Consider the following 22218-nt stretch of genomic DNA (forward strand, 5'->3'; position numbering starts at 1 on the left):
TTGGTATCTTTTGAATTTGCAATTCCACTCATAGGCTATTGAGCTGGAAGCTGAAGGTCTTTGGAGTCCACTCCCTTGCTATAATCATTAGAGCTCACATTTACTGAGGACTTAAATGCTCTCAGACATTCCATATGCTGATAACCCTGTGAGGTAGGTACTCTTGTTATTTGTACTTCCCCTATCAGGTAATTGAGACAGAAAGATGTTAGGTAGTTTGCTCAGAGTCATTCAGCTGGAAGTCCTAGAACCAAGATTCAAACTCAAATTTATCAGACTTCAAAGGCTGCCCAAAGATAGGAAAGGACTTGTCAAAGGTCATTTTGCTGGAGCCTAGCTCTTCTGGCTCTAATTTCTGTTCATGTTTTGCTATGCCATGATGCTACTTCAGGTCACACTATCCTGTTCTTTCTAAATATCATTCTCATTTAGAAGTGCTTATCTCCCCAGATGGATGTGGATTCCTCCAGAGTGAAGATTGCATTATTTCTGTATTGCCTCCTTCCCCAAAGGTTTGCCCAAGCTTTGCCTTCAGTAAAGAATAGCTTGCAGTCAGCTTCTAAGCAATCTCCCAGGGCTTCCTGGAGCCATCTCCCAGTACTACTTGTGGCTCAGAGGTTGGGAGGAACCAGAAAGTAGAATTTTAGGTAAGGAGTCATCTCACCACTTGTTTTCTGTTTTGTTCTCTGCAACACAGATTGAAGATGGGGGCAAGGCAGCCTTGTCCCAGAAGATGAGGACTGGTGATGAGCTGGTGAATATCAATGGCACTCCATTGTATGGCTCCCGCCAAGAGGCCCTCATCCTCATCAAAGGCTCCTTTCGGATCCTCAAGCTGATTGTCAGGAGGTAAGGTACAGGGAGATTTGCTATAAGGAATGGGGGCCACTGAAACTGCTTGGTTGATACTAAAGCCTCAATAGAGTTATGTCTCTGTCAACACCATCAAAGAAAGAGGTGTTTCACATGAACAGAATTTTACAGACAACCAAAGCAGAATGACCTAGGTGAAAAGGTCTTTGGTTCAAATCCTGACACTATTACATATTACCTGTGTCACCCTGGTTACATTTATTTTATGTCTGCAAGACTCAGGCTTCTTATTTGCTTCTGAGAAAACTAAATGACTCAATATATATCCAGGGCCTACCTAACCTGGTGTTTTTGTCTCCTTCATAACAGGCTGCCACTGTTCAACCACATAGATTTATTTTTTTTCAAGTTTTTATTTAAATCAACCACATAGATTTAAAGAGACCCCTACTACCAGCCATGGTAGGCATTCTGGAAGCTGTGGCAAATTCTAAGATAGAAACCCTTCCCTTGGGGATTATACAGTCTAATGGAGAAAAGACACACCTGTGACAAATTAGCAATACATTTTTTGAAAAAAGCAATAAGGGAGATTTCACAGGGTGAAGAGTGATTGTCAAATGGATTGTTCAGACAGAAATTGCTACTAGAATTCAAGAGAAAGAGAGAGTTAACTACAGAAGACGTTGGTAGGGTAAGAATTCATAGAGAAAGTGGAATTTGAGCTAAAGTGTGGGTAGAATTGGCCAAATAAGGCATCCCGAGGAGAAAGGCATTCCAGATAAGTGGAGTGGCAGAAGCAGAAGAAAGCTAAGGACATATCTGGGCATAGTTATTCTGCTGCCATTACATGTCTGCTTATTGGTGAGCTTTCCATATGGCTTCTTTCATCTTGCTGCTGTATCTTTGCTCTGTGCCATTGGAGCTCCTACTTCTCCCTTCTATTAGTTTCCTTTATTCTATGCACATGCCTGAGCTTCTCAATCTTAATTATTTTTACTAGAAAAATTATTTTTAAAGCATCCTCACATCCCCTTCTGGCTAATACCCCATCTTTTTCCTATGTTCATACTTGGTCTCTCAAAAGGAGAGTCTCTACTCACTGTCTTCATCTACAATTTAGCTTTCCACCTATTGCAGTCTGAATTGGACCTTCATAAGCCCATTAAAACTACTGTGTCAAAAGCTACATATTACTTCCTAAATGTCAAAGTCAATGGATTATTCTCAGTCTTCACCATGTGTGACTAGTATATGGCACTTGACATTGTTGCTCTGGATTATGTTCTCTTTGAAACTCTCCTTTCTTGCTTGCAAGATACCCCCATTGTCTTGTTATTTTCCTACCTCTCTGTTCATTTTTTAAAACCAGGTTCTACTACCTGTTCTGCCTCTGATCATCCCTTAAATGTTGGTATTTTCCCTAGTTCCACTCTTTATAACTTGTTAACATACCATGGAGAATCTCATTCAGTTCCAGAGCTTCAATTATCACTTACATGTATCTATTCCTATATCTCTTGAGCCCCAGAACCCATATAGTCAATTTCCTACTGGACATTTAGACTTTAGATGTCTCAGAAGCATTTCAAGCACAATATGCTTAAAACCTAACATGTCCTCTTTTCTTCCAAGTGCCTCATCTCAGTGCCTGTGACCACCGTACCCTCAGTTTACCAAACCAGAAACACAGAAGCCATCTTTAATTCTTCTGCTGTTCTCATGCTTTACATCCAAGTGATTTAGCCTGAGACAATGCATAAGGGGAAAGGGTTTTAAGTTAGTAAGGGTCAGGTTACATAGGATCTCATTGAGTTATTGGATTACCTGCTGATACCTAAGATTAATCCATCCTTGCTCATGTATCTGGACAGGAAGTGACATGTTAAGTAATGCCTTATACAGTAGATACATTGCCACTGACTCAATCTTGAATGGCTCATGATTTAGGTTTTATTTATTTTTAAAAAAGATTTTATTTATCTATTCATGAGAGACACAGAAAGACAGGCAGAAACATAGGCAGAAGGAGAAGCAGGGACTCCATCCCAGGACCCTGGGATCACAACCTGAGCCAAGGGCTCAACCAGTGAGCCACTCAAGCATCCCATGATTTAGATTTTAAATAAGCGTTCTTGGAGAGGAAGCTTAGTAGTTTTTGCTTTAGAGTCAGATAGACCCATGTATGGCACTGCCTAGTTCTGTCACATTAAAGTAGTTCCATATAATGGCATTGTTGTGTTGATTCAGTGAGGCAAGGTATATAAAATGCCTTTCACTTACTGGATTCTCCAGGAATTTTATTCCCATTCTTTTCCCTGGGGTATAAAAGAAGCATAATTGGAGTAACCAAATATTACTAAATACTGAGAACATCAGAACTATAGTGTGCTTTGCAGCCTAACCTTCAATAGCACATGATTTGCAGAGAAACCATTAGGGGTAACAAAGATCTGAATGTGAAATAAAGGTCCCTGTGAGATACTGGTTACACAGAGATACTAGTACTTGGAGGGAGTGTAGACCCCATCCCTGGTGGCTTCTGAGCCAGTCATAAGAATGAGAGTATCTGGTTGTCATCTACTCATCCCTTGGTGAGCATCACATTCTCTTGGTTCCTACTATAGCAACATCTGCCACTACCAGTCACTTAGGGGTAGCTGTAAATGTGGCCTTAGAGATAGTAGGGCCTTTCAGCTTTCATGGTGTGGCAGGTCCTATGGCTCCCTGAACCTACAGTCTACCCTTCCAGGATGCCCCCATAGTACCTATTGGAGGAGGCTCTCAATGACATAATTTATTAGGTGATGCTGCCCTCTTGTGGAAAATTTAACCTTCACATATGGATTACCCCAGGAATGGTATCAAACATTTATTCCTTCTTTCATAGTCCAAATGATTCCTGAAATTTATGAAGGAGCTCTTACCACATAAATTAAATATGATCCCCGAAATTTAATATGTAGCCTAGTGTTTTACACTAATGTAGGCTTTGGTTTGAGTAAGCAATCAATTGGCAAAGATTCAACACTGAGCTTTAGGTCTGGACTCAAGTCCTTTGGGATGAGTATAATGAGAAAGAAGAACTTTAGAAGATCGCCTATTCTGAATAGCCATGCCAGCTCTTTCTCCTATATTGCCTTTTAGATAATGGTCAATTAAATCAGAAACCAGGGTGTTAACCCTCAACTCTTCTCACTTGCCCCAGCCCCCTTCAATCTAAGTAATTCCAAGTCTTCATGATTCTACTTGCTATAAACCTCTCTGCAGCCTTTGTCTTTATCCAATCACTCATGATTTCTTAACCAGAACTATTGTAGGAGTCTTTTCACTGGCTTCTCATCTCTTGGTCTCACCTCCTTCTTATCAATCCATTCTCTAAATAAGACATCTGATCATGTCACTTATCTATTTGGAAACAAAACAGGAGCAATAACCACATAATCATTTTGGTCCCATGAGATTTAGTTTATATTGATAGAAAATATAAACTATTTTTGGGTTTTTAAAAAATATTTTATTTGAGGGAGAGAGTGAGTGAAAGAGAGAGAAGGGGCAGGGGGAGGGGCAGAAGAAGAGGGAGAAGCAGACTCCCCACTGTGTAGGGAGCCTGACATGGAGCTTATTCCTAGAATTCTGGGATCATGACCTGAACTGAATGCAGAAACCCAACCGACTGAGCCACCCAGGCACCCTGAAGATACAAACAATTTAAGGATATTGTATTCGTGAAATATTTTTATACCCAAAAACTTTAAGAAAAACCTATTTGTAATACAGGAGGAAAAATTATAGAAATGTCTATATGGAAGACTCATACAATTTAACTATGAAAGATAAAGTAAACCAAAAAATAAGTTCTTAGAATATTTGAAAAACACAATTCATCAGATTTAATTAATATCAAAAATTATATTTGACTGACAGTGAATACACACTCCTTTCAAATAGAGAACACTTTGTAAATAATCATATGGTATACCACAAAGAAAATTTTTGCATACTTTTATAAGCAGAAATGATCCTGGACCTGTTGTCAGAAGATAATTTAAAACTTCTAACAAATTTAGAAACAAATCCAAACAAAAGTAAGTCTTCCACTGCTTTAATATTTCAGAACACATTTATATGCAAGTATTAGTCAAAAGAAACACTAGTAGGCTAATAAAAAGTAAAAAAAAGGAGATCACGACTTGTCAAAACGTTAAGAGCAATATTCAGAAGTAAATTCATAATCTTAAATATTTCATTATTAAAAATGAAGAATGAAATTATATGATTAAGAATCCAATATAATATGAAACCAAGGGGTGTGTTGTTTTTATGGGGAGATGAATTAAGTAGATAAGCCTCTAGCAAATTTAATTAAGAAAACAAAGATAAATTATAAATAAAATTTAAATGATAAATGGAATAGAACAACAAATACAATGAACTTTTCTTAAGTTATAGGAAACTACTATAATTGTACCTTAATATATTTGAAAATCTCAGCAAATTTTAAATATGAATAAAATGTTAAACACCAAACACTAGTAAGAAGTTCCAATCAAAATGGACCTGTAACTGTAGAAACATTGAAAATAATTATCAAAGAAAAACTTCCAAAAATACTTTAGGATGGAATGAGCACTGGGTGTTATTCTGTATGTTGGCAAATTGAACACCAATAAAAAATAAATTTATTATTTAAAAAAGAAAACAAAAATACTTTAGGGCCAGATTTTTTAAAAAGAATTTATTTATTTATGAGAGACACAGAGAAAGGAAAGACCTAGACAGAAGGGGAAGCAGGCTCCCTGCCTGATGTGGGACTCGATCCCAGAACCTTGAGATCATGCCGTGAGCCAAAGGCAGACGCTCAACCACTTAGCCACCCAGGTGTCCCAGGACCAGATATTTTTTTATCGGTGAGTTCTTTCAAATTTTCTAGGAATACCCACATTGTTACAGAATTGAAAATCTTAGAGTTATTCACATTGATTTTGAAACTAGCATCATTCTGATACCAGTATCCAACAGACTATTCCAAAGAGAATATTCTCTTCGGTTTGTGAACTTATTTTTTTTTTATATTTGTTTTTATTGAAGTTCAGTTTGCCAACATATAGTATAACACCCAGTGCTCATCGCATCAAGTGCCCTCCTCAGTGCCTGTCACCAGTTACACCAACGCCCTGCCACCTCCCCTTCTGCAACCCTTTGTTCCTTTCCCAGAGTTAGGGATATATGTATATATACATATATACATATATACAACATCTTCTTTATCCATTCATCTTTTGATGGACACTGAAGCTCCTTTCACAGTTGGTCTATTGTGGACATTGCTGCTATGAACATTGGGGTGCAGGTGTCCTGGTGTTTCACAACATCAGTATCTTTGGAGTAAATCCCCAGTAGTGCAATTGTGGGGTTGTAGGGTAGCTCTATTTCTAACTCTTTGAGGAACCTCCACACTGTTTTCCAGAGTGGCTGTACCAGTTTGCATTCCCACCAACAGTGCAAGAGGGTTCCCCCTTTTCCACATTCTCTCCAACATCTGTTTCCCATCTTGTTAATTTTCACAATTCTCGCTGATGTGAGGTGGTAGCTCATGGTTTTGATTTGTATTTCCCTAATGACAAGTGATGTGGAGCACTGTCCCATGTGCTTGTTGGCCATGTGTATGTCTTCTTTGGTGAAATTTATATTCATGTCTACAGCCCATTTCATGATTGGATTGTTTGTTTCTTGGGTGTTGAGATTAATAAGTTCTTTGTAGATCTTGGATACTAGCCCTTTATCTGATATGTCACTTGGAAATATCTTCTTCCATTCTGTAGGCTGCCTTTTAGTTTTGTTGACTGTTTCTTTTACTGTGCAGAAGCTTTTTATCCTGATTAAGTCTCAGTAGTTCATTTTTACTTTTGTTTCCTTTGCCTTCATAGATGTATCTTGCAAGAAGTTGCTGTGGCCAAGTTCAAAAAAGGTGTCGCCTGTGTTCTCCTCTAGGATTTTGATGGATTCTTGCCTCACATTTAGATCTTTCAACCACTTTGAGTTTATCTTTGTGTATGGTGTCAGAGAATGGTGTAGTTTCATTCTTCTGCACATGGCTGTCCAAATTTCCCAAAAGCATTTATTATAGAGAGTGTCCTTTTTCCAGTGGATAGTCTTTCCTGCTTTGTCAAATATTAGTTGACGATAGAGTTGAGGGCCCATTTCTGGGTTCTCTATTCTGTTCCATTGATATATGTGTTTTTGTGCCAATACCACACTGTCTTGATGATCACAGCTTTGTAGTACAACTTGAAATCTGGCATTGTGATGCCCCCAGCTCTGGTTTTCTTTTTCAATATTCTCCGGGCTATTCAGGATCATTTCTGATTTCACACAAATCTTAAGATTATTTGTTCCAAGTCTGTGAAGAAAGTCCATGATATTTTGATAGGAATTGCATTGAATGTGTAAATTGCCTGACGTAGCATAGACATTTTCATAATATTAATTCTTCCAATCCATGACCATGGAATGTTTTCCATCTCTTGGTGTCTTCCTCAATTTTCAGAAGTGTTCTGTAGTTTTTAGGGTATAGATCCTTTACCTCTTTGGTTAGATTTATTCCTAGGTATCCTATGCTTTTGGGTGCAATTGTAATTGGGATTGATTCCTTAGTTTCACTTTTTCAGCCTCATTGTTAGTGTTTAGAAATGCCACTGGTTTCTGAGCATTGATTTTGTATCCTGCCACACTGCCGAATTGGTGTATGAGTTCTAGCAATCTTGGGTGGAGTCTTTTGGGTTTTCTATGTAGAGTATCATGTCATCTGTGAAGAGGGAGAGTTTAACTTCTTCTTTGACCATTTGAATGCCTTTTATTTATTTATTTTTTGTTGTTGTCTCATTGCTGAGGCTAGGACTTCTAGTAGTACGTTAACAGTGGTGAGAGTAAACATCCCTGTTGTGTTCCTGATTTTAGGGGAAAGGCTTTCAGTTTTTCCCCACTTAGAATGATATTCGCTGTGAGTTTTTCATAAATGGCTTTTATGGTATTGAGGAATATTCCCTCTATCCCTACACTCTGAAGAGTTATAATCAGGAATGGATGCTGTATTTTGTCAAATGCTTTCTTTGCATCTTTGCATTTGAGAGGATCATACGGTTCTTGTTTTTTTCTTTTGTTGTTGTAATCTGTCATGTTGATTGTTTTATGAGTGTTGAACCAACCTTGCATCCCAGGGACAAATCCCAATTGGTCATGGTGAATAATCTTCTTAATGTACTGTTGGATCCTATCTTGTTGAAAATTTTTGCATCTGTGTTCATCAGGGATATTGGCCTGTATTTCTCCTTTTTGGTGGGGTCTTTGGTTTTGGAAGTAATGCTGGCCTCATAAAACAAGTTTTGAAATATTTCATCCGTTTCTATCTTTCAGAGCACCTTTAGTAGAATAGGTATTGTTTCTTCTTTAAACATTTGATAAGATTTCCCTGGGAATCCATCTGGCCCTAGAAATTTCTGTCTTGTGTGGTTTTCGATGACTGCTTCAATTTCCTTGCTGGTTATTGGCCTTTTCAGGTTTTCTATTTCTTCCTGTTCCAGTTCTGGTAATTTGTGGTTTTCCGTAAATGCACCTATTTCTTCTAGGTTCCTAATTTGTTTGCATATAGCTGCTCATAATTCCTTTTTTAAGATCATTTGTATTTCCTTGGTATTGGTTGTGATCTCTCATCTTTCATTTGTGATTTTGTTAATTTGAGTCTTTTTTCTTGTTAATAAGACTGGCTAATGGTTTATCTATCTTATTAATTCTTTCAAAAAACCAACTCCTGGTTTTGTTGATCTCTTCTACAGTTCTTCTGGTCTCTATTACACTGAGTTCTGCTTGAATCTTTATTATCTCTCATCTTCTGCTTAGTGTAGGCTTTACTTGCTGTTCTTTTTCCAATTCCTTTAGGTGCAAGGTTAGCTTGTGTATTTGAGGTTTTTTCCAATTTTTTGAGGGATGCTTGTATTGCGATGTATTTCCCTCTTAGAACCGCTTTTGCTGTATCCTAAAGATTTTGAATGGCTGTATCTTCATTTTCATTAGTTTCCATGAATCTTTTTAATTCCTCTCTAATTTCCTGGTTGACCCTTTCATCTTTTAGCAGGATGCTCTTTAGCCTCCACGTGTTTGAGTTTCTTCCAAATTTCTTCTTGTGATTGAGTTCAAGTTTCAAAGCATTATGGTCTGAAAATATGCAGGGTCCAATCCCAATCTTTTGGTATCGGTTAAGACCTGATTTGTGACCCAGTATGTGGTCTATTCTGGAGAAAGTTCCATGTTTACTTGAGAAGAATCTGTATTCAGTTGTGTTCAGATGGAAAGTTCTGTATATATCTGTGAAATATATTTGGTCCAATGTATCATTTAAGGCCCTTGTTTCTATGGAGATGTTGTGTTTAGAAGATCTGTCATTTACAGAAAGCGCCGTGTTGAAGTCTCCTACTATTAGTGTATTATTATCTAAGTATGTCTTTACTGTGGTTATTAATTGATTGATATCCTTTGCAGCTCCCATATTAGGGGCATTAATAGTCATGATTGTTAGGTCTTTTTATTAGATAGATCTTTTAAGTATGATATAGTGTCCCTCTTCATCTCTTACTACAGTCTTTGGGATAAACTTCAGTTTATCTGATATGAGTATTGCTACCCCAGCTTTCTTTTAAGGACCATTTGAATGGTAAATGGTTCTACAGCCTTTCATTTTCAGGCTGGAAGTGTCCTTAGGTCTAAAATGAGTCTCTTGTGGACAGCATATAGATGGATCTTGCTTCTTTATCCAGTCCGATACCCCACATCTTCTGATGGATCATTTACCCATTCATGTTCAAAGCAATTATTGAAAGATATGAATTTAGTGTCATCGTATTTCCTATTCAGTCCCTGTTTTGTGGATTGTTTCTTTGTGCTTCCTCTTTCTTTTACAGGGTCCCCCTTAATATTTCTTGCAGAGCTGCTTTGGTGGTCATGTTTTCTTTCTGTTTCTGCCTATCTAGTAAGCTCTTTCTCTCTCCTATTCTGAATGACAGCCTTGCTGGATTAAGTATTCTTGGTTGCGTGCTCTTCTCACTTAGGACCCTGAATATATCGTGCCAGTGCTTTCTGGCCTGCTAAAGCTCTGTGGAGAGGTTTTCTGTTAATCTGATATTTCTCGCCTATAGGTTAAGAATCTCTCATCTCACACTGCTTTAAGAATTTTCTTGTTATCTTTGATATTTGCAAGTTTCACTATTAAATTTTGAGGTGTGAATGGTTTTTATTGATTTTGTGTATGGCGGGGGGAGTCCTCTCTATCTCTTGGATCTGAATGCCTGTTTCCTTCCCCAGATTAGGGAAGTTCTCAGCTATGATTTGTTCAAATATACTTTGTGGTCCTCTCTCTCTTTCAGCCTCTTCTGGAATCCCAGTTAGACATAAATTCTTCCTTCTTAAGCTATCATTTATTTCCCTAAGCCTTTCCTCATGGTCTCTTAATGGTTTTGCTCTTTTTTCGTCAGCTTCCTTCCTTGTCTTTTATGCCACTCACTCTCTCTTCCACCTCATTAATCCTTGCAGTTAGGACAACCAATTTGTATTGCATCTCCTTTCATCTATTTTTAATTTTGGCCTGATTATATCTCAATTCTGCAGTAACAAAGTCTCTAGAGTCCTTTATGGTTTTTTCCAGAGCCACCAGTAGCTTTAAAATTGTACTTCTTAATTGACTTTCTGACATCACATTGAAATCCAAATTCTGTAACTCTGTGGCAGAGTGTACTGTTCCCAGTTCTTCCTTTTGTGGTGAATTGTTTTTTCTAGTCATTTTGTCTGTTACAGAGTGGTTGTTTGAATGGGCTGAGTCAAAAATACCAACCACAACCTAAGTAAAATACACCCTAGATGGGTCAGAGACGAGAAAATAAAAGAAAAAGAAGCACAGAACAAAATAAAACAAAGGGACCACTAAAGTGAAAAACAAATTTTAAAACTAAAGTGAAAAACAAAAGTAAAAAAAAGTAAAAATAAAAGCCAAAAACCACAAAGAAGAATAGAAAAGAAAAAAGTAAAAAAAGAGGAAAAAGAGAAAAAAGGGGGGATAGTAGAAAAAGGGGGGATAGCAGTGGTGAAGAAGTGGTAGTGGAGAGAAAATATAGTCTACCCGAGGGGTTCTGGAGGGTTATCCTCTGGGTTCTAAGTGTATTTTGTTCTGTATGTTAGAAGATGCTCAATCCCAAATTTATATAAACCAGTAATACTTATACAAAGCTCCAACATTGACCATCAAAACATAAACAATATAAAAGAAGGGGGCAGAATGGGAAGGAAGCTAGAATATAATCTCACAGAATGAACCAGCATGGTATTCCACTATACCCTGGGTGTATGTTGGTCATGTTTTAGAAGGTATTAACTTCCACCATTGTAGAACAAAATGAGGCAGAGAAAACAAACAACACAAAACAAAAACCCATATCTCGTATATCTCCCAAAATTAAATTGAATACTTTGAAGGGAATCCAGAAGTGAAAAATATATCTAAGACATGTAATTGTAGATATATGAAGGTCAAAAAGGAAAAAACTTAAAAATGAAAGAGCTGGAAAAATACTGGTGGGAAAAAATATTGGAAATTTTTAGTCTAATATAAAAAAGAGTCATAATGGAAAATGGAAACTATAAGAAAAAAAGGGACCTTCTAGTTCTATATACTATTTTCCCTCGGTCCTGGAGCTATCCAGCACTACTTGGTCAATAAACTTGCTCTTCCCTTGTTCTTCCAGCTGGTCTTCTGGGGGAGGGATCTGCTGTGATAATTCTCAGGTGTCTGTACCTGGGTGGAGATGCCCCGCCCCTTGCCAGGTCTGGGCTCAGTATGACCTGTTTATCCTGTGAGGCCTTTGTTCCCTGGCGGCCCGCCCCTCCCAGACACACTGTGAAACAAAGAGGATAAACAACAATGGCTGCAGCCAGATTTCCAGCTCTGGAGTCAAGCTCCCCATGAGTAACTAACCACAGTCTCACAGTCTGCACTGGCCTAGATGCTCCTGGGGACAGGCACGGGTGCACTGATCTGCACAGCTTGCCGGGCGCCCAGCAGCAGGAGAGTTCTTGCTTTCCTGTGCTCTCCCCTCTACCGCCTGTCCCAGGGAGAATGCAGGATTGCCAGCTTTGTCAGCTTGGGCGCTCTGGGATCTGGGGCCCTATTCTGCTGGACCCATAGTCCTGGGGACTCCCTCTCCTGAAGGGAGTGGGACACAGCCAATTCCATTCGGAGCTGAGCTCTAGGGTAAAGGGAGCTTCTGAGCTGGCCCACCTAACCAACTGGCTTCTCCCATATGCCCTGGAGTGCTGTGGCACTGCAGCCCTTTACCAATACCGGACCATGGTTTGTGGTGTTTTCCCCTAGATGCCCTTCCTCTTATAGGGACTCCAGGAATCTTGAGACTTCATTGGCTCTAGTGTGATTCTCCCTGATTTCCCTGCTAAGCTTTTTTCCAAGAGGGAAAACTCCTGCATGGAATTTTTTTTAATAAAATAATTTTTTATTGGTGTTCAATTTACCAACATACAGAATAACACCCAGTGCTCATCCCGTCAAGTGTCCCCCTCAGTGCCCGTCACCCACTCTCCCCCACCCCCTGCCCTCCTCCCCTTCCACCACCCCTAGTTCGTTTACCAGAGTTAGGAGTCTTTATGTTCTGTCTCCCTTTCTGATATTTCCCACACATTTCTTTTCCCTTCCCTTATATTCCCTTTCACTATTATTTATATTCCCCAAATGAATGAGAACATACATGTTTGTCCTTATACGATTGACTTACTTCACTCAGCATAATACCCTACAGTTCCATCCACGTTGAAGCAAATGGTGGGTATTTGTCGTTTCTAATGCCTGAGTAATATTCCATTGTATACATAAACCACATTTTCTTTATCCATTCATCTTTCGATGGACACTGAGGCTCCTTCCACAGTTTGGCTATTGTGGCCATTGCTGCTAGAAACATTGGGGTGCAGGTGTCCTTGCATTTCATTGCATCTGAATCTTTGGGGTAAATCCCCAACAGTGCAATTGCTGGGTCATAGGGCAGGTCTATTTTTAACTCTTTGAGGAACCTCCACACAGTTTTCCAGAGTGACTGCACCAGTTCACATTCCCACCAACAGTGTAAGAGGGTTCCCTTTTCTCCGCATCCTCTCCAACATTTGTGGTTTCCTGCCTTGTTAATTTTCCCCATTCTCACTGGTGTGAGGTGGTATCTCATTGTGGTTTTGATTTGTATTTCCCTGATGGCAAGTGATGCAGAGCATTTTCTCATGTGCATGTTGGTCATGTCTATGTCTTCCTCTGTGAGATTTCTCTTCATGTCTTTTGCCCATTTCATGATTGGATTATTTGTTTCTTTGGTGTTGAGTTGAATAAGTTCTTTATAGATCTTGGAAACTAGCCCTTTATCTGATAGGTCATTTGCAAATATCTTCTCCCATTCTGTAGGTTGTCTTTTAGTTTTGTTGACTGTATCCTTTGCTGTGCAAAAGCTTCTTATCTTGATGAAGTCCCAATAGTTCATTTTTGCTTTTGTTTCTTTTGCCTTCGTGGATGTATCTTGCAAGAAGTTACTGTGGCCGAGTTCAAAAAGGGTGTTGCCTGTGTTCTCCTCTAGGATTTTGATGGAATCTTGTCTCACATTTAGATCTTTCATCCATTTTGAGTTTATCTTTGTGTATGATGAAAGAGAGTGGTCTAGTTTCATTCTTCTGCATGTGGATGTCCAATTTTCCCAGCACCATTTACTGAAGAGACTGTCTTTCTTCCAATGGATAGTCTTTCCTCCTTCATCCAATATTAGTTGGCCATAAAGTTGAGGGTCCACTTCTGGGTTCTCTATTCTGTTCCATTGATCTATGTGTCTGTTTTTGTGCCAGTACCACACTGTCTTGATGGCCACAGCCTTGCAGTACAACCTGAAATCTGGCATTGTGATGCCCCCAGATATGGTTTTCTTTTTTAAAATTCCCTTGGCTATTTGGGGTCTTTTCTGATTCCACACAAATCTTAAAATAATTTGTTCCAACTCTCTGAAGAGAGTCCATGGTATTTTGATAGGGATTGCATTAAACGTGTAAATTGCCCTGGGCAACATTGACATTTTCACAATATTAATTCTGCCAATCCATGAGCTTGGAATACTTTTCCATCTCTTTGTGTCTTCCTCAATTTCTTTCAGAACGGTTCTATAGTTTTTAGGGTATAGATCCTTTACCGCTTTGGTGAGGTTTATTCCTAGGTATCTTATGCTTTTGGGTGCAGTTGTAAATGGGATTGACTCCTTAATTTCTCTTTCTTCAGTCTCATTGTTAGTGTATAGAAATGCCACTGATTTCTAGGCATTGATTTTGTATCCTGCCACGCTACCGAATTGGTGTATGAGTTCTAGCAATCTTGGGGTGGAGGCTTTTGGGTTTTCTATGTAGATTATCATGTCATCGGCGAAGAGGGAGAGTTTGACTTCTTCTTTGCCAATTTGAATGCCTTTAATGTCTTTTTTGTCTGATTGCTGAGGCTAGGACTTCCAGTACTATGTTGAATAGCAGTGGTGAGAGTGGACATCCCTGTCTTGTTCCTGATCTTAGGGGAAAGGCTCCCAGTGCTTCCCCATTGAGAATTATATTTGCTGTGGGGTTTTCGTAGATGGCTTTTAAGATGTCGAGGAATGTTCCCTCTATCCCTACACTCTGAAGAGTTTTGATCAGAAATGGATGCTGTATTTTGTCAAATGCTTTCTCTGCATCTAATGAGAGGATCATATGGTTCTTGGTTTTTCTCTTGCTGATATGATGAATCACATTGATTGTTTTACGAGTGTTGAACCAGCCTTGTGTCCCGGGGATAAATCCTACTTGGTCATGGTGAATAATTTTCTTAATGTGCTGTTGGATCCTATTGGCTAGTATCTTGTTGAGAATTTTTGCATCCATGTTCATCAGGGATATTGGTCTGTAATTCTCCTTTTTGGTGGGGTCTTTGTCTGGTTTTGGAATTAAGGTGATGCTGGCCTCATAGAATGAATTTGGAAGTACTCCATCTCTTTCTATCTTTCCAAACAGCTTTAGTAGAATAGGTATGATTTCTTCTTTAAACGTTTGATAGAATTCCCCTGGGAAGCCATCTGGCCCTGGACTCTTGTGTCTTGGGAGGTTTTTAATGACTGCTTCAATTTCCTCCCTGGTTATTGGCCTGTTAAAGTTTTCTATTTCTTCCTGTTCCAATTTGGTAGTTTGTGGGTTTCCAGGAATGCGTCCATTTCTTCTAGATTGCCTAATTTATTGGGGTTCATAATGTTTTTAAAATCATTTTTATTTCCTTGGTGTTGGTAGTGATCTCTCCTTTCTCATTCATGATTCTATTAATTTGAGTCTTCTCGGAGGGAGGGGCAAGATGGCGGAAGAGTAGGGTCCCCAAATCACCTGTCTCCCCCAAATTAACTAGAAAATCTTCAAATTATCCTGAAAATCTATGAATTCGGCCTGAGAATTAAAGAGAGAACAGCTGGAATGCTACAGTGAGAAGAGTTCGCGCTTCTATCAAGGTAGGAAGACGGGAAAAAGAAATAAAGCAACAAAGTATCTAAGGGGGAGGGGCCCCGGGTGGAGCGGGGCTGAGGCCGGGGCGAGTGTCCCCAGAACAGGAGAGCCCTGTCCTGGAGACACAGGAGCTGCACCAACCTTCCCAGGCGGAAAGGGCCTCCCAGGGAGTTGGAGCAGGACCCAGGAGGGCGAGGATGCCCTCAGGTTCCCTGGGACAGTAACAGAGCAACTGCGCGCCCAGGAGAGTGCGCCGAGCTCCCTAAGGGCTGCAGCGCGCACGGCGGGACCCGGAGCAGCTCGGAGGGGCTCGGGCGGGGGCTCCGCGGAGGGGGCTGCACGGCCGGGAGCGCGAATCCAACAGTGCAGACCAGGAGCGCAGGGTGCCGGGACACAGCCCAGGATCCAGCCTCTCCCCAGGACAGGCAGAGTCCCGGAGGGCCCAGGACAGCAAGGACACTCCTGCCCCGAGCTGAGCAGATCAGCGGCCCTGCCCCGGAGCCTCCAGGCCCTGCAGACGGAGAGCTCCGGAGTTCCTGCGGGGGCTGAATCCAGGTTTCCAGAGCTGGCCCCGCCACTGGGGCTGTTGCTCCTGGGGCCTGACGGGGTAAACAACCCCCACTGAGCCCTGTACCAGGCAGGGGCACAGCAGGTCCCCCAACTGCTAACACCTGGATATCAGCACAACAGTCCCCTCCCCCAGAAGACCAGCTAGACGGACAATTTCCAGGGGAAGTCAAGGGACTTAAAGTACACAGAATCAGAAGATACTCCCCGTGGTTCTATTTTTCTTTCTTTCTTTCTTTTTTTTTTGTTGTTGTTTTGTTTTGTTTTGTTTTGCTTTTTGATTTGTTTCCTTCCCCCACCCCCTTTTTTTCCTTTCTTTCTTTTTCTTTCTACTTTTCTTCTTTTTTTTTTCCTTTTTTTCTTCCTTTTTTTTCCTCTTTCTCTTTTCTTTGCTTCTTTCTCTCCTCTCTCTCTTTTTCTCCTTTTCCCAATACAACTTGCTTTTGGCCACTCTGCACTGAGCAAAATGACTAGAAGGAAAACCTCACCTCAAAAGAATCAGAAACAGTCCTCTCTCCCACAGAGTTACAAAATCTGGATTACAATTCAATGTCAGAAAGCCAATTCAGAAGCACTATCATACAGCTACTGGTGGCTCTAGAAAAAAGCATAAAGGACTCAAGAGACTTCATGACTGCAGAATTTAGAGCTAATCAGGCAGAAATTAAAAATCAATTGAATGAGATGCAATCCAAACTAGAAGTCCTAACAACGAGGGTTAATGAGGTGGAAGAACGAGTGAGTGACATAGAAGACAAGTTGATAGCAAAGAGGGAAACTGAGGAAAAAAGAGACAAACAGTTAAAAGACCATGAAGATAGATTAAGGGAAATAAACGACAGCCTGAGGAAGAAAAACTTAAGTTTAATTGGTGTTCCCGAGGGCGCCAATAGGGACAGAGGGCCAGAATATGTATTTGAACAAATTCTAGCTGAAAACTTTCCTAATCTGGGAAGGGAAACAGGCATTCAGATCCAGGAAATAGAGAGATTCCCACTCTAAAATCAATAAAAACCGTTCAACACCTTGACATTTAATAGTGAAGCTTGTAAATACCAAAGATAAAGAGAAGATCCTTAAAGCAGCAAGAGACAAGAAATCCCTGACTTTTATGGGGAGGAATATTAGGGTAACAGCAGACATCTCCACAGAGGCCTGGCAGGTCAGAAAGGGCTGGCAGGATATATTCAGGGTCCTAAATGAGAAGAACATGCAACCAAGAATACTTTATCCAGCAAGGCTCTCATTCAGAATGGAAGGAGAGATAAAGAGATTCCAAAACAGGCAGGAACTGAAAGAATATGTGACCTCCAAACCAGCTCTGCAAGAAATTTTAACAGGGACTCTTAAAATTCCCCTTTAAGAAGAAGTTCAGTGGAACAATGCACAAAAACAAGGACTGAATAGATATCATGATGACACTAAACTCATATCTGTCAATAGTAACTCTGAACGTGAATGGGCTTAATGACCCCATCAAAAGGCGCAGGGATTCAGACTGGATAAAAAAGGAGGACCCATCTATTTGCTGTCTACAAGAGACTCATTTTAGACAGAAGGACACCTACAGCCTGAAAATAAAAGGTTGGAGAACCATTTACCATTCAAATGGTCTCCAAAAGAAAGCAGGGGTAGCCATCCTTATATCAGATAAACTAAAATTTACCCTGAACACTGTAGTGAGAGATGAAGAGGGACACTATATTATATTAAAGGATATATCCAACAAGAAGACTTAACAATCCTCAATATATATGCCCCGAATGTGGGAGCTGCCAAATATATAAATCAATTATTAACCAAAGTGAAGAAATACTTAGATAATAATACACTTATACTTGGTGACTTCAATCTAGCTCTTTCTACCCTCAATAGGTCTTCTAGGCACAATATATCCAAAGAAACGAGAGCTTTAAATGGTACACTGGACCAGATGGATTTCACAGATATCTGCAGAACTTTACATCCAAACTCAACTGAACACACATTCTTCTCAAGTGCACATGGAACTTTCTCCAGAATAGACCATACACTGGGTCACAAATCGGGCCTGAACCAATACCAAAAGATTGGGATCGTCCCCTGCATATTCTCAGACCATAATGCCTTGAAATTAGAACTAAATCACAACAAGAAGTTTGGAAGGACCTCAAACACGTGGAGGTTAAGGACCATCCTGCTAAAAGATGAAAGGGTCAACCAGGAAATTAAGGAAGAAGTAAAAAGATTCATGGAAACTAATGAGAATGAAGATACAACCGTTCAAAATCTTTGGGATGCAGCAAAAGCAGTCCTAAGGGGGAAATACATCACAATACAAGCATCCATTCCAAAACTGTAAAGAACTCAAATACAAAAGCTAACCTTACACATAAAGGAGCTAGAGAAAAAACAGCAAATGGATCCTACACCCAGGAGAAGCAGAGAGTTAATAAAGATTCAAGCAGAACTCAACGAAAACGAGACCAGAAGAACTGTGGAACAGATCAACAGAACCAGGAGTTGGTTCTTTGAAAGAATTAATAAGATAGATAAACCATTAGCCAGCCTTATTAAAAAGAAGAGAGAGAAGACTCAAATTAAGAAAATCATGAATGAGAAAGGAGAGATCACTACCAACACCAAGGAAATACAAACGATTTTAAAAACATATTATGAACAGCTATACGCCAAGAAATTAGGCAATCTAGAAGAAATGGACGCATTCCTGGAAAGCCACAAACTACCAAAACTGGAACAGGAAGAAATAGAAAACCTGAACAGGCCAATAACCAGGGAGGAAATTGAAGCAGTCATCAAAAACCTCCCAAGACACAAGAGTCCAGGGCCAGATGGCTTCCCAGGGGAATTCTATCAAACGTTTAAAGAAGAAATCATACCTATTCTACTAAAGCTGTTTGGAAAGATAGAAAGAGATGGAGTACTTCCAAATTCATTCTATGAGGCCAGAATCACCTTAATTCCAAAACCAGACAAAACCCCCACCAAAAAGGAGAATTACAGACCAATATCCCTGATGAACATGGATGCAAAAATTCTCAACAAGATACTAGCCAATAGGATCCAACAGCACATTAAGAAAATTATTCACCATGACCAAGTAGGATTTATCCCCGGGACACAAGGCTGGTTCAACACTCGTAAAACAATCAATGTGATTCATCATATCAGCAAGAGAAAAACCAAGAACCATATGATCCTCTCATTAGATGCAGAGAAAGCATTTGACAAAATACAGCATCCATTTCTGATCAAAACTCTTCAGAGTGTAGGGATAGAGGGAACATTCCTCGACATCTTAAAAGCCATCTACGAAAACCCCACAGCAAATATAATTCTCAATGGGGAAGCACTGGGAGCCTTTCCCCTAAGATCAGGAACAAGACAGGGATGTCCACTCTCACCACTGCTATTCAACATAGTACTGGAAGTCCTAGCCTCAGCAATCAGACAAAAAAGACATTAAAGGCATTCAAATTGGCAAAGAAGAAGTCAAACTCTCCCTCTTCGCCGATGACATGATAATCTACATAGAAAACCCAAAAGCCTCCACCCCAAGATTGCTAGAACTCATACACCAATTCGGTAGCGTGGCAGGATACAAAATCAATGCCCAGAAATCAGTGGCATTTCTATACACTAACAATGAACTGAAGAAAGAGAAATTAAGGAGTCAATCCCATTTACAATTGAACCCAAATGCATAAGATACCTAGGAATAAACCTAATCAAAGATGTAAAGGATCTATGCCCTCAAAACTATAGAACCGTTCTGAAAGAAATTGAGGAAGACACAAAGAGATGGAAAAATATTCCATGCTCATGGATTTGCAGAATTAATATTGTGAAAATATCAATGTTTCCCAGGGCAATGTACACGTTTAATGCAATCCCTATCAAAATACCATGGACTTTCTTCAGAGAGTTAGAAGAAATTATTTTAAGATTTGTGTGGAATCAGAAAAGAACCCGAATAGCCAGGGGAATTTTAAAAAAGAAAACCATATCTGGGGGCATCACAATGCCAGATTTCAGGTTGTACTGCAAGGCTGTGGCCATCAAGACAGTGTGGTACTGGCACAAAAACAGACACATAGATCAATGGAACAGAATAGAAAATCCAGAAGTGGACCGTGAACTTTATGGCCAACTAATATTGGATGAAGGAGGAAAGACTATCCATTGGAAGAAAGACAGTCTCTTCAATAAATGGTGCTGGGAAAATTGGACATCCACATGCAGAAGAATGAAACTAGACCACTCTCTTTCACCATACACAAAGATAAACTCAAAATGGATGAAAGATCTAAATGTGAGACAAGATTCCATCAAAATCCTACAGAAGAACACAGGCAACACCCTTTTTGAACTCGGCCACAGTAACTTCTTGCAAGATACATCCACGAAGGCAAAAGAAACAAAAGCAAAAATGAACTATTGGGACTTCATCAAGATAAGAAGCTTTTGCACAGCAAAGGATACAGTCAACAAAACTAAAAGACAACCTACAGAATGGGAGAAGATATTTGCAAATGACGTATCAGATAAAGGGCTAGATTCCAAGATATATAAAGAACTTCTTAAACTCAACACCAAAACAACAAACAGTCCAATCATGAAATGGGCAAAACACATGAAGAGAAATCTCACAGAGGAAGACATAGACATGGCCAACAAGCATATGAGAAAATGCTCTTCATCACTTGCCATCAGGGAAATACAAATCAAAATCACAATGAGATACCACCTCACACCAGTGAGAATGGGGAAAATTAACAAGGTAGGAAACAACAAATGTTGGAGAGGATGCGGAGAAAAGGGAACCCTCTTACACTGTTGGTGGGAATGTGAACTGGTGCAGCCACTCTGGAAAACTGTGTGGAGGTTCCTCAAAGAGTTAAAAATAGACCTTCCCTACGACCCAGCAATTGCACTGTTGGGGATTTACCCCGAAGATACAGATGCAATGAAACACCGGGACTCCTGCACCCTGATGTTTCTAGCAGCAATGGCCACAATAGCCAAACTGTGGAAGGAGCCTCAGTGTCCATCGAAAGATGAGTGTATAAAGAAGATGTGGTTTATGTATACAATGGAATATTACTCAGCCATTAGAAATGACAAATACAAAAAAAAAAAAAAAGAAAGAAAGAAATGACAAATACCCACCATTTGCTTCAACGTGGATGGAACTGGAGGGTATTATGCTGAGTGAAGTCAGTCAGTCGGAGAAGGACAAACAGTATATGTTCTCATTCATGTGGGGAATATAAATAATAGTGAAAGGGAATATAAGGGAAGGGAGAAGAAATGTGTGGGAAATATCAGAAAGGGAGACAACATAAAGACTCCTAACTCTGGGAAACGAACTAGGGGTGGTGGAAGGGGAGGAGGGCGGGGGGTGGGAGTGATTGGGTGTCGGGCAGTGGGGGTTATTCTGTATGTTGGTAAATTTAACACCAATAAAAAATAAAAAATATTTGAGTCTTCTCTCTCTTCTTTTTAATAAGGTTGGCTAATGGTTTATCTATCTTATTAATTCTTTTAAAGAACCAACTCCTGGTTCTGTTGATCTGTTCCACGGTTCTTCTGGTCTCGATTTCGTTGAGTTCTGCTCGAATTTTAATTAACTGTCTTCTTCTGTTGGGCGTGGGGTTCATCTGCTGTTTTTTCTCTAGCTCCTTTAGGTGTAAGGTTAGCTTTTGTATTTGAGTTCTTTCCAGTTTTTGAATGGATGCTTGTATTGCGATCTATTTCCCCCTTAGGACTGCTTTTGCTGCATACCAAAGATTTTGAACGGTTGTATCTTCATTCTCATTAGTTTCCATGAATCTTTTTACTTCTTCCTTAATTTCCTGGTTGACCCTTTCATCTTTTAGCAGGATGGTCCTTAACCTCCATGTGTTGGAGGTCCTTCCAAACTTCTTGTTGTGATTTAGTTCTAATTTCAAGGCATTATGGTCTGAGAATATGCAGGGGACGATCCCAATCTTTTGGTATCGGTTCAGACCCGCTTTGTGACCCAGTGTATGGTCTATTCTGGAGAAAGTTCCATGTGCACTTGAGAAGAATGTGTATTCAGTTGAGTTTGGATGTAAAGTTCTGTAGATATCTGTGAAATCCATCTGGTCCAGTGTATCACTTAAAGCTCTCGTTTCTTTGGATATGTTGTGCCTAGAAGACCTATTGAGGGTAGAAAGAGCTAGATTGAAGTCACCAAGTATAAGTGTATTATTATCTAAG

General features: G+C 39.8%; 1 protein-coding gene across 1 annotated transcript in view; it reads left to right on the forward strand.

The window, feature by feature from the left end:
- Nucleotides 1-22218, forward strand: part of SHROOM4 (shroom family member 4) — a 272702-nt gene that overhangs the window by 104483 nt on the left and 146001 nt on the right. The window contains exon 2 of the mRNA XM_072816701.1: nt 698-849. Coding sequence (XP_072672802.1) covers nt 698-849 — 152 coding nt within the window. The remainder of the gene's footprint in view (nt 1-697; nt 850-22218) is intronic.

The sequence above is a fragment of the Canis lupus genome, chromosome X, assembly GCF_048164855.1.
Source record: "Canis lupus baileyi chromosome X, mCanLup2.hap1, whole genome shotgun sequence".
Taxonomy (NCBI): Eukaryota; Metazoa; Chordata; class Mammalia; order Carnivora; family Canidae; genus Canis; species Canis lupus.